The sequence below is a fragment of the Zosterops lateralis genome (assembly GCF_965231275.1).
Source record: "Zosterops lateralis genome assembly, chromosome: 2".
Taxonomy (NCBI): domain Eukaryota; kingdom Metazoa; phylum Chordata; class Aves; order Passeriformes; family Zosteropidae; genus Zosterops; species Zosterops lateralis.
Genome location: NC_139763.1, coordinates 67,687,720 through 67,701,519, shown reverse-complemented (window position 1 = coordinate 67,701,519; position 13,800 = coordinate 67,687,720). Strand labels below are relative to the sequence as shown.

Sequence of the window (13,800 nt, the reverse complement as noted above, 5' to 3'; positions counted from 1 at the left end):
AATATAATCCAGGGGTAGTAAAATTTCTTTTAAGAAACCTAATAGATCTTCTACCTCAATAATCCTTTTTCTGGTAGTGGTCACACAATGCTTCAGAAAGTGACCTTCTGCAGAAAAAAAACTTCAGTAAGCTTGTTCTTTGGTTTGCTTACATGGATGAAGAAGGTACATATTTAATTTAAAATCAAAAGTGGTAATTGGAGTTCTGATGGCATTTTACCTTTGCAATGTGTTTCCAATTATCTGAGTATTCATCTATATATCATGAGCAGGGATTAAACAGAACCACGCTTCCTAGGGTTTTTCTCTAATAACTCTAAATAGATGACTTTTGGTGAGGATTTTTTGTTGTTGTTGTTTCGTTAGTTTTTTTGGGGGTTTTTTTTAACAAGACATGGAAGCAACCAAATTGATAATTTTGCTTTTATCTCTTGATTTCTGTAACCACCTTAGTCTCCTTTTATAAGTGGTAATAATATTGGTAATAAGTAAGTAACAAAATAGGTCATGTAATTTTATTTCTTTTAATATTAGGTAAAATCAGTGGCAACTAATGCAGTATCTGTGTTCCCTAACATCCTATGCAGATGTTGAACTCATAATTGTAGAATTGTTTTGCCTGAAGTATTTTTATGAAGTTCGCAAAGCCAGGCAATAAAGCAAGAAATCTTGTGTTAAAAATCATTTTAACATTAAAGGGAGGATGCCTTTAATGTTAAAGCCTTGAACAAGAGCTGCATTAATTTTTATTTCTAGGAAGTCAGTAACACTTTTTTTCCCAAAACAGTTGCTAATACTCTGTCAGCCCAATGTTTTGAAATTGGCTTTTATCATCTTTAAAGAGTACAGGTTTTCTGTTTTTTTGTTGGTTTTTTTTTTTTTTTTTTTTTTTTTTTTGTAATTTGCTTCTCTGGGAGTTGTTTGTTTGTTTTTAGGTCATTTCACTTGTTTCTTTGGGAAACATTTTGATTAGACCTAGATAGACAAGACAGTCAATAATGTCTGTGTTATGTTCTGACAGCACACTTTCATAAGCACGTAACCAAAAGTTTTTGCAATGAGAATTTTTCTGTCTGTTTAGATGAAGACTCTCAGATATGTGAGGTTCTGAGTACTTTAATGCAACTTCAGGCAATTTTACAGATTCTATGGTGAAGAATGAAAGTTTAATCATCTTGAAAGTCTCAATGGCAACACAAATGGGCTCACTTTGCTTTCCAGAAGCAACACCTTTCAAAAAATCTTCATACTGTGACAATCTGTTGTACCAGTATAGTGAATGGCCAGCCATTTTATCAATAGTTAAGGTGAAAATACTTTCATAGATGATTGGTCCTTTAAAATTTTTTTAACAGCTGCATAGAATCTTCCTCGAGGGACTCACTTTTTACAGTTCTCTGTTTCCAGGTGATGAGTAGTAAAGCAGATCATCTGTTCTGAAAGACTCTTTGGGATAGTGAATGCAGTCCCACCTGAGAAGTCAGAATGATGGATGAGAAAGTAGCCTGAGCTCATAGAGAGTAGATGTCTCACCTAAGTCCCACTTTTTCCCCACAGTTCTGTTGTCATGTTATAGGGAGTTCTCTAAAATTTCTGGGACTGAATTCTTAAGCATGAAATAGTTCCTAGTTTTTCAAGCAATAGAGTTGAGTTGTGATTGCTCTGTCATTAATGGGCTGATAACAAGCTTTCCTCTTTCAACTCATTCCATAAGAACAACTGCAAAATTATCACATTCTCTATTTACAGCCTGTAGAAATTAATTTACATCACCATCAAGGGTTAAAATTCCCAATTTAATGGCCATGTACTATTAAGAGCTTAAGAAGGCATATGAGGGTGGTTTCCTGAAGTTTTCTTTCCAATGCTATTTAATATGTCTTACAAAGTTAATGCCAGACCCTTCATTTTGATATATGTGCATTGTTACTTGAAAGACAGGCAGGCATTTTTCTATTGTATTTTCATATAAGTGACAGAATTAAGCATTCCTTCAAGGTTGCTGATTAATTTATAGATCATATGAAAACTGCTTAGTATGAAAATATTCAGGAGGTGCCATTAATAGAAATTAGAAATGCATTAAAAATGAGAAACTGCCTGTTTTCTCCTTCTGGACTTAATATTATTATATATAATCTTATTTCTGAAATGAGATCATGGATTCCAGTTATATATGTAATCTTATTTAATATTAAAAAAATCCAGCTGTAGTATGCTTTCTGACCTTTGTCCATTTATAGATGAGTGGATTATTAGGATTTGTAAACCAGATGGGACTGACTCTTTTATGAGATTTCTAATAAGTATGAATAAAGTTATGTAATAATTATTTTTAAGTCTTCAAATTGAAACAAGAAAGAAACCTTCTTTAGAAGAGTTTACAGAAATACCTTTAAATAGCCTTAAGTGCTTCAGATTCCACTGATGTTGTTTGCTTTATCTTTGCTTGTTACCTACTGGGCTTCAATCTTCCAGGTCATTATTTTACCCAGAGTTACATAATTAGGGGAGCTTATGTTTGTTTCTCTGCATCAATGTTTAATTCATTACTTATAAATATGTATTTCTAATACCTGTAGGTTATCCACATCTTCAGTAGAAATAAGAATTTTTCTCTGCCATAAGGTAGTACAGGGCTATAACAATGAAACAATGCAGCACATTTTCAGTGATTTTTAAAACTTGCCTATCATTTCTGTGTTTGACTCTTATTAATTTGCAGTTTTTCCCTCTATGTTACAAGATTATTTTTTTTAATGAGCTGATTTTCACCAGATAACTTTGCTTTACACAACATTTTTTTCTCTGTAAAGGAAGCATAATTTGCAGTCCCTTGATCTGAAAAGAAAGCTGAAACTACAAAATAGGAATTGGGAAATTCTCAGTCAAAGTTTAATATTCACTTGTGCTTATTTCTTTTTCTGAGTGTTCAGTGTGACTGTTTTTAGTTTCTGATCATGTACAAGATGTGCCAGCTTCACATTGCAGGCTGGAGACTACAGTGAAGGGGGCAGGTACTAGAGGAGCTGAGTCATAGAATTCACCACCATGAAAGACAAGGCATTTCGTTTTCTTAGGTGTATTTTGTTTTCCCTAATTCTGTCACAAATGTATGTGGCAATCTTTTTAAACGGAAGATTAAAGAAGTGAGAAGGTGGAAAGAAATTCTATTAGGACTATATTCCAAATTTATGGTGAAAATGTCTGCTAAGTTGCAATGCTTTTCTTTTGCCTTTCCCAATATGCAGTTTCACTCACCAGACAGTTTACTATGTTTTCTGTAAATTAAATGATATTTCATACTTCACACATGCCTTTTGCTTGCTAAGGATCAGAGGCTAGTTGCATTGTGGAAAAAGCTAAATAAATATTAATGCTCAAAACCACGTATAGATGGATCTGCAAAGAGAAAATTTGTTTTAAAACAAAATGTGAGTGTGAGATGTCTTTGGAAAGAATTGTTTCTCCTGAAAACTACTCTTTGTCAGCACCTGTAAGAGTAATTCTTTCACTAATGAACAAGTATGACGTGCAGTCCTACAAATAAAATGTAAACTTATATGTAGAAAGTTATATCTTCTACAAGTTTTAGCAAGGAGGCAGGAGGAGGGTGGGGGAATTCTGTGATTGTGGAACAGATTGGGAAAGTGTGTTAATGCTGATTCTGTTGTGTCATGGTTCTTTTGTTTCGAAAACTCTGGACTTTATTTGACCTTTGAAGTAAATTCTTATGCCTCATCTGTGAATATGAGCAAATTGATTTGTCTCCTTCAAGAGGAAGTTGTAGTTTTTATGAGTCTATTTTATTCTAGAAAAAAGTGTGGATTATAAGGAAAGGTTCAGCATCCAACCAACTAACAAATTCTTAAAATGAAATTCTGGGGTTTTAAATAAAAATTCAAGCACTATCAGTTATTTTAAACCTGATAGTCTATGAAAGGAAGACTCTGTTTAATGTTCTTACTGTAAAAGTTTGAGTTTTGAGATGTTGTAATGAAAGCTGTATTCCATAAACCTGTTAGCAATTTTGATCTCTTCTTTTTATTGTGCTCTTTAATTATTTTCTTGCTATGATTTTTGTTTGTTTGTTTTTTCCTATGGGTTCTTCGTTGTTTTGATATAGTTTGGTTTGATTGCTGGGTTTTTTGTTTGATTGGTTTTGTGGAGCTTTTGTTGGTTTGGTTTTTTTTTGTAGGGGCCAGAGGGAGGTGTTGTTTTTCTTTTATTTTCCCCTGGCCTTTCGTTACAGTAAAGATCAGAATCATTATCACTATAGCAAAAATGGGGGAATGATACCAATTATAGTATAAAATGCTGGGTTTAGGTTAACATAAAGCATCTTTTAGGTCAACATTTTTTGAAAATTGCTAACTTCAGAGAAAAGAAGGAATTCTTATCACAAAAATATACAGTAAGAAGGACAAGTTTATAATGTGTGATGCATGTTGTGAAATGGAAAGAATTAATGCTCCATAAATGTAATCCTTTTTTCAAAGTGTGATGCAAAATTTAACATGAAATCCTTTGTAAAACATTCAGTACAAGTAAGTTGGATTTTTAGAATATGTGAATACATTTGCTTTTAAAGGAATTGATTTTTTCAGCTATTGTTTGTGTATATCAAAGCAATGAAATTCAGAGTTCAGAATAACTTTATTTTCCTTTGAAGATCTCCTAGTTGATATGTTGGGGGTTCTTGCCAGCTACAGCATCACTGTCAAGGAGTTGAAGCTTTTGTTCAGCATGCTTCGAGGAGAAAATGGAATCTGGGTAAGCTGTGATCAGATAAAGCATTAAGTGTCATTCCATTAGAACCTGAAGTTAACATAAACTGTCTCCTGGGACATACAAACTTGAATTTGTTTTCTTATGTTGACTGAACATATGTTCAAGAAGTATTTTTGCTAACTATTTTAGAGTTAATTTGCTCTGTTGTTTGAAAGCTGTCCACTTTCCATTGTAGCCTAGAGAGTACAAAAATGATTGTATTGACTTTTGTGCAATTTTCTTTTTTTTTCAGCCAAGACATGCAGTTAAATTATTATCAGTCCTAAATCAGATGCCACAGAGACATGGGCCTGATACCTTTTTCAACTTTCCAGGCTGTAGTGCTGCAGTAAGTTTTCAACCAAAATACTACAATTTCAGGAACTAATAAATAGGTCCTCATTTGCATTTCCTTTCATTTGGTTTCAGAAATACTTGGAAAGGAAATGAGAGGGAAAATACGTGTTTGAGTAGTGTAGGCATTGCCTTCTACAGATTTACAATGTCGCTGTGTTGTTGAGAAGTTGCACTTGTGGGGATGGAATATGAAGCAGCAGATTTCAGTCTGGGGAAGTTACTGTGAAAGGGAAACTAGAAAATTCCAAAGAACAGTGTTATTTTATTAGAATAATGTAGTCAATGTTTTATAAAGGAGAGAGTTGAGAAAAATCAAGCTATGAACTTGTCCATATCATCCCAGTTTACAATGACTGCTTAGTAATAGATTTTATTATAAAGTTTTCATTTTGTCAGAATTCCATCAACTGTTTCTTTTCCATGAAGGCAATGGAGATAATTTACAATAGTAAAACTCTATTCCTTTCCAAAGCTTCCCAAGTAGATATTCTCTCTTCCAATCACTGCATGTACATTCATAGAGTTCCATTCTGGAATGGGATGGTATAGCCTTAGGTAGAATGTGGAGTCTTCTAACAGAAAATCATCCTGAGATTCCTGTTTTCTCATGCTAGTGCATGAAGGCTGCTCTACCTGCATTTCATCCATCAGTGGCACTGATAATTTTCTTTAAGCCCAGACCACTACATCCATTCCTTGTGAACAGACTTGTCAGAGTGGCAGATTGCATCAGGGAAGTAAACTGGGTGATAATCACTGTTTTACACCTGGGTTATTTTTTTGCTAGATTACTTCTTTGATCTTGTTTGGTATCCAGCCTTATAAACAGATATGTCAGCAAAATGCATAGGGTGGATTGTGTAAAGAATTAATTACTAAGTTTTGAAAGGGAAAGTTTCATTATCTCCCTGCTAAATTAAAACCACAGTTATCCTCTCTTACAAAGCTGTTGCAGAATATGAGTGTTTACAGTGACACATACTGTTTTGACATTTCTGGGCTTCAGAGGCAAAACCTGATGAAATTTCTCTCTTAATTTCTTATCAGAAGCTCAAAAAAGGTTTTGCAGGAGAAGAATTTCAAATATTCCTTCCTGTCCAAAAATGGGCATCAATATACCAGGAGTTCTAGATTGAAAAGCAGAGTCTCTTTCCTTTGTTTGGATCCTTCCAGGATCTTGTTTCACATACTTCTCATGATGGACTGTACACTTGTAAACCAAGAAATATTAGTTTCAAATTTACATTTCCTTATTAGTATATGTTGAATTACACTATGAAGTTCAGGAGAAGTTACATTCTCTGAAGTGGACCATGGGCAGAAATTTATAAAATTACTCAAAAAACTAAGCACTTCATTAGAAGAAAGGTGTTGCAAAGGTGTTGCTTGAAATGTTTAGTTTTAACAATGAATCTCAATTTTATGATCTGGTGATTAATTTGATTTTGTATTTAAGTTTATTGATGAGATTAATAATTATTAAAAGCTGAATTTATAGTTTAATTTCTGCAGAAGTATTTTTCTACTTTTGTTCACTTAATATTGTCCGTTCACAAATTTCATTGTGTCCTCTATTGATAGAATTTACGTAGTTGAAAGCTAAAGTATTTTAAAATAGATAGAAAAGTAATGCATTAATACAAAAGCACTGCTTAAAGGGTTTTTTCTATATTTTGTATTTGAAAGTTAAAGCAGATCTACAGATCTAGAATGACACAGGATTTTAGAAAAGCATTACTTTTAACAGTATTTCTCAAAAGCCTAATTATTTGTTTCTTTTTTATTTCACTCCTTCCAGGCAATTGCATTGCCTCCTATTGCTAAGTGGCCTTATCAAAATGGGTTTACTCTTAACACCTGGTTTCGTATGGATCCACTAAACAATATCAATGTAGATAAGGATAAACCCTATCTCTACTGGTAAGTAGCTTGTAATGCTGTGGTTATGGTTTGTTCTGGCTTCCTAACAATAGTTAATCTTTTTCATTCTTTTTACTCTCTGACATGCCTTCCCCCCACCCCTGCCAAATATCTGCAGATTTTAATGGCTACTCACTGTATATAAACTCTTAGAAAACCATCTGTCCTTTTCACTCTGCAGTTCATAAATCCATGGATTTAACACATGTGCCTGTAGATAAATCATAAAATCTCGCGTTGTGGTTTCTTTAGGAATTCTAAAATATTTTATTTCTTAGAGCTTTAAATGGAGAATGTTGTTGTATTTTCTGTTTGGTGGTAAAGATTCACAGCTGATGTCAGTAACTGCAAAATAAATCTCTTAACTCCGAGTGCAGTTTGTACATTAGCTAAAGGTAATAGAAAGTTGATCTATGAATATAAAAATGGCTTGCTGATCACCAGTTCCTTGAAAATGTGAAAATTTAATGTGAATGTAATGCACGTAAAAGAAAATTATACCAGTCTCAAATGGAAATCACAGAATCATAGAATATGTTGAGTTGGGAGGGACACCCATCAGGATCATTGAGTCAAACTCAGCCGTGCACAGGACCATCCCCATCGTACCATGTGCCTCAGAGCATTGTACAAACATTTGAACTTTTTCAGGCTTGGTGCTGTGATGCTTCCCTGGGGAACCTTTTCCAGTGCCCAACCACCCTCTGAGTGAAAAACCTTTTCCTGATATCCAACCTAAACCTTCCCTGACACAACTTCAGGCCATTCCCTCGGGTCCTGTGCCTGGTCACCAGCTTTGAGTTTAGATCAGTGCCTGCCCCTCCTCTTCCCCTCACGAGGGAGTTGTAACTGCAGTGAGGTCTCCCCTCGGTCTCTTCTTCTTCAGGCTGAACAGACCAAATGACCTCAGCTGCTCCTCATACAGCTTCCCTTCCAGACCCTTCACCGTTCTCATGGCCCTCCTGTAGGCACTTCCCAATAGTTTAATGTATTTCTAATTTTGTGGCACCCAAAACTGTCCCCAGCACTGGATGTGAGGCTGCCCCAGTGCAGAGCAGAGCAGGACAATCCCCTCTCTTGCCCAGCTGGTGATGCTGTGCCTGATGCACCCCAGGACAGGGTTGGCCCTCCTGGCTCCTGGGGCACTGCTGACTCATACTTGGCTTGCCACCAACCAGGACCCCCAGGTCCCTTTCCAAGGCACTGCTTTCCAGCATCTCATTTCCCAGTCTGTTTGTCCATCCACGTTTTCCCTATGCCAGGTGCAGAATCCAGCACAGGCCCTTCTTGAACTTCATATGGTTGGTGATTGCCCAGTCCTCTTGTTTGTCAGAGTCTCTCTGCAGGGCTTCCTTGCCTTCAAATGGGTCAACAGCTCCTCTCAGTTTTCTACCATCTGCAAACTTGATTTTATCCTTTCCAAGTCCTCCATGAAAATATTGAAAAACACAGGGCCTAAGATGTGGCCCTGGAGACTGCTCTTACAGGAACAATGCAAATTATTATTTTTTAAATCATAGATTAAACCAAGCTATGGAAAAATATCCATCAAACTTTACACAGATTTCAGACTTTGCCACATGAAAGCTTATGTCACACACAGCCATCTTCGAGGGAAAGATACCAAAGTGAATGTTTATTTTCTTCAAACACACTTTTTGGTCATGCAATATCTTTTTCAGTTTAACTAGGTGAAAAATGTGTTATATGAATAACTCAAGGCTTTAAGTGAGTACAGTACCTTTGTGGTGTGAGACAGCAGTTGCATCAGCTCAACCATGAAATAGTTGAAAAATGATTCTTAGATGTGAAAACTGATTTTTAAAACTGGATAAGGGAAGCAAAGAAATGATTTCACTTTTGCCAGATGTGAGGGAAATTTGCTGCTGTTATTAGGGCCGTGCTAAACCCTGCTTCAAGAACTGTAAGCCAGTTTGGTTTTTTTCTAAAAAAAAAATATTTTAATTATCTCTGAAGATGATGTTGGGCAGCTGCTGACAGTCTATTAACACTTGTGTATTGGAACAGTGTTGTAGCTATCTTCCCAAATATAAACTGAGCATGTATAAACAGTCCTGGAAGAAAATTAGAAGTTTGACATTTGCATGAACAATAAATAACAACAAGGCAGAGCAGTCAAATTCAAAGGGTAAGGTTCAGAACTCTGTAGCAGAAATTTTAGTATTAGCCAGCCAATGTCATATACCTAGCAGTGGATAATGGGTGCCATGCTTACGGAACGAGTAGTCAGTCAGTCAGTAGTTAGAAAGCAGGAATTACTGCAGGATGTTAAGGAACGTTGTAGGTTACCAACTGACCATAAAATCCATTTTCATTGCTCTAGATGAAAGAGCTGATGTGATCTTTTAAAGGATAGTCTGAACAGAGATGATAATAAAGGTGATGCAATCCCTTCCTGAAATCTTGGCAAAAGCATTACTGGAATGTCATTTACGGTTAAGAATACGGCTACTTCTTTAAAGAGACCATGGGAAAAACTGGTACTATTCAATAAACGCTTGGGAGTAAACTGTCTCCTGGAAAATACATTTTAATATGAATGATTTTTTTTAAATCTGAGATGCAGTGGGTAGACTGCAAAATAAAAAATTCAAAAATTTAGATTCATGGTACTATGGCCACTGTCACAATTATAAGACATAATAAATATAATGACAATAGTGATAATAATAATCATAGTTTAATAAATTTTTGGAAATGTTTCTTTGAAAATAAGGTGTAGATTCTTTGTCATAAGGACACTGCAAATTTAGATATTTAGGGCTAACCTTAAGCGTGCTCCACTGGGAAGTCTCCATCCTCTAAATCACTTTATTGTTCCTGTTAAAAAAAGGGATAGGTGACATAATTATTAAGCAAGGCCTGTAATTAGATATGATCAATCCAGATGCTAAGATTGATCTCTAGAAGGTGGGTTTTTTGTGTGTTATTTTTTTTTTTTTTGTATTTTAAGAGGTGCTTTCTTTCAAATTATGTATCAGGTTCTGTAAAAGAATTAGAAGGTAAATTGAGGTTGAATTGTCATAACTTGTTTTTGTCCATAAAACATCCAAAGTACCACATAGTACCATAGTACTTCTATTTAATCCACAAGCATTAAATAGAAGAATGGTTAAAATTTCTGAAAATGCATTCTACGTTTTAGTTTTACAGATGTAGAGACAGGGAGGAAAGAAAAAAAAAAAAAAACACAACCAAAAATCAAGCCGTCTAGTATTTTCAGACCTTCTCTAGGGCTTATGATAATAGAGATATTATCTTGCAACTGCAGAACAGTTCCAGAACATATAGTAGAATTCCAAAGTTAGTAGAAAGCAAATTTCACCCACAACTTTCAGGCAAGAATGAATTAATATCTTCTCAATATCGATACTATCATCATATGTTAAATTGCTCATAAAATCCTAAACTAAAGAAACGGGAATCCCTAAACAGTTCTACTGGTGGATGGAAGAATGCTCTCTTGCTATGGAAGTGTAATAACATTCAGTAGCTGCTTTGAGATACTGGCTGAAATGAAACATAATTATAAAGATAATATGAACAAACTGTAGTGAAATTGTGTTCCAGCTGCTATGGGAAGTAATTTAAGGCTCATAAAACCATATGGCTGTTGATGGTACTGCACTTGTTGTCTCCATGCATTTTATCTTTGAATGTGGCGAGTTTTGCACATGTAGGTCATTGCTAAGAGAATTTCTTTGCAATATCCTACAGACCAGTCCTAGGTTATGTTACTTCTGGAAAGAAAGAAAATGTCAAGATTAATATTATATAACATTATGCTGAGGTAAACAGAACACATTTGAGTACTCAGTTTCTTAACTACTGTTGTCTTGGAATTCTAATTAATTTGGAGGAAATAAAAGTGAATTCCTGGCTAGTTTCATATTTATAAAATCATTTATTCTATTCCAAGGCAAGGAGCTCTGCTAAGAAATGAACAGTTTTTTCATTATTTCACTGCTTTCTCATGTTTGTGTGCTGAACTCCAGGAGATTACACACATAAGGACAACTCAGTGTTTAAAATTTCAGGAATAGTCTGATTTGATCATAACGGAGATAAAATCTGCCCATTAACCAGCAAGGTTAAGAAAGGGGAAAAAATAAAGATACAGACATTTCTTCAAGAGATAGCCTTTAATTCAAAATGCTTTCTAGCTCTTGTTCAAAGTAGTAGGATAATAATGTTTTATCGGGTAAAACCCTGATGATATTTACAATGGTTGGCTGTTGGTAATTATTAATTAGGAGAAATTAAGATAAATTATTATATTTGATATCTCTAAGAAAACAATAAAACATCATATGTCAGAACATAGTGAATATCTGTATTTTAGTTTCCTTCAGAATAGTGTTCTGTTAAATGAAACCATTTTAGACTAAAGATGACTTACACTGCTGAGAAACAGATTTGACATTATGAGAGTTGCAGTTGCCTTCTGAAGAGTTCTTTGAGTGCATAAAGCACTAAGGAGATAAATCAAAGTCTCAAACTGTCTCACAACACATTCAATTACTCTCATTAGAAGGGCTGTATTTTAAGCTTTTTAACATTCATTTTATTGCTCAAAATTCAGCACTGTGGTCGTGCAGGTTGTGTAAGTGGGAATTGTGTATATGAGTGATACTCTTCCATGAGGCTGTTCATTGCTCCTTTCATTGAGGGGTTTAGCTGCCTGTGGGGTCATCGTGGAAGCCACATTGTTGGCATGATCCAGGTTAAAAATAGTCTTCAAAAGATGCAAGGGAATCGCCATTGAAGTCAGTGGTAATGGACAGCATGTAAGACTTCTCTTCATTGATAGGTTATACCTTAGATTTATTTAGAGAGGATGCTTAATGTTTATTAAGGAAGCAGGGTTGTTGTTTTTTTTTTTTTTTTTTTTTGTTTTTTTTTTTTTGTTTTTTTTTTTTTTTTTTTTGTTTTTTGTTTTTTGTTTTTTGTTTTTTTTTTTTTTTTTTTTCTTGTTTTTAGAGGGAGTTCTATGGAAGCCCCTATTTAAAGGCAGTGGCAGGGAATAATGCTCCTCTACAGTACAGCAGCTTAAGGGGAGAGAGAACTGTGTACAATATAGCGAAGCAGATGAATGGGGAAGACACAGCCTTTTGGCAGTGGAAAAAGGGAAGTTTGGGAAAAGAAAAGATATATATATATATATACACACACACACTATACATACTTCAAGACTGGAAGTAGGAACTTCTGAGCATGGATTCATTAGAGTGCAGAAAAATAAACTATAGATGTTGTGACAGATGTTCTGTTTACTCTGTTTTTAAATTAAAGTATTCTCATTCATTACAACAAATGTGACTTCCTAGAATTTAAGCATTTGAATGTCTCTTTTTAACGTCCTTTACAAATGCCCTCATGGGAGATGAGTGTCTAAGCTCTGATCACCTCAGGGTACAATCACAACACCTATCTTGTAAAGAGTTTATTTTTTTCATAAGGTCATGTCTCATCAACTATTTTTTTGACAGTGAGCAAAGAAGAAAATCTGATTCTCTCCTTAAATAATGCACGTATATTGATTTAACTGTAAGTTTCTGAAGATGGAATAGATTCCACAAATATGCAATTTTTTCCATATTAAAATCAAGTTTGTATATAGGGTCATAGGGTACACTAAAATATATATTATTTCAGCAGCTATTAAGGAAGATGAAATAAACAAATTAGTGTTTGCATGTTACTTTAATTTCTTAATAGTCCTAGAAAAAACTAGTAGAAGTGTTTGAAGAAAATGTTGCAACAAAGAGACCATTTAAAGCACTATTACTGCAATAACATAAAATTATTTTATAAGTTAACTACATTAAGGGAATGAGAAAGTATTAACTAGTGGGCTGCAGGACTTTGTAGAAATGCTCAAAATTAGTAGGTTTTTTTCCTTATATTTGCAAGGTTTCATTTCAGAATTCATAGATGAAATTCACCATCTAGACTTTGTATTTCAGCCGTTGGTTATTTATTAAAGAAAAGTCTAGAAGTTGTATGCAGTATGCTCCATATCATTGATAGCTAACTGCTCTTCATTGTATTTAGCTTTTCAGAAGTGTTTAAGCAGCATAGCTTTAGATATGGCCTTGCCTTTTTAAAATTGTTCTGTGACTATCATTCATGAACTTTCACCAGTTACCTTTGCAAAGTATTTTTCTTAAGAAGTGTAGAATTGCTCTTTAAAATGCTTGTGATTTCAAATATAAGTGGAGAAAATTATGAACTTTCTGCACTATCTGTCTTTATGATATTTGTCACAAGAACGCTTGGAAATTCTTATTAAACTTACTTTCTTAAAATTGCAATCCTTTATCCATTTGACAAATGAAAATAAATACACAGCTCAGATGAATAAAACTTTGTATGTTATTAGCATAATTTATTCATCTCTTGAAAAGTAATTCTTGTGCATGATAATTATTTCAAATCCAAATTTGTATGTCATACCAGCTGCGTTCTCTGAACCCCTCAGAATTGCAAGGCATCTCAAAATTTTTCTGTGATGGATATATCTTTGCAACTTTAATCAGATACATTATTTTAAATGATGATTGATTAAGAAACAGGGTGAAATGTGATAGACAAAATATTTACTATCTGTGGTTTTAGAAAAAAAAATACTGATTTTTAAAATGTATCTTGGAATCAATTAAGTTCTGAAGGTGAATAGCTCCCCAAAAAGAATGGTGGAAGAAAATTAGATCCACCACTTCAGGTACAAAT

General features: G+C 34.4%; 1 protein-coding gene across 1 annotated transcript in view; it reads left to right on the top strand.

Moving 5' to 3' along the window:
• The window catches only part of NBEA (neurobeachin), a 453,768-nt gene that overhangs the window by 77,992 nt on the left and 361,976 nt on the right, over positions 1-13,800 (top strand). Inside the window, exons 3-5 of the mRNA XM_083884753.1 lie at positions 4,673-4,773; positions 5,024-5,119; positions 6,926-7,047. Coding sequence (XP_083740879.1) covers positions 4,673-4,773; positions 5,024-5,119; positions 6,926-7,047 — 319 coding nt within the window. The remainder of the gene's footprint in view (positions 1-4,672; positions 4,774-5,023; positions 5,120-6,925; positions 7,048-13,800) is intronic.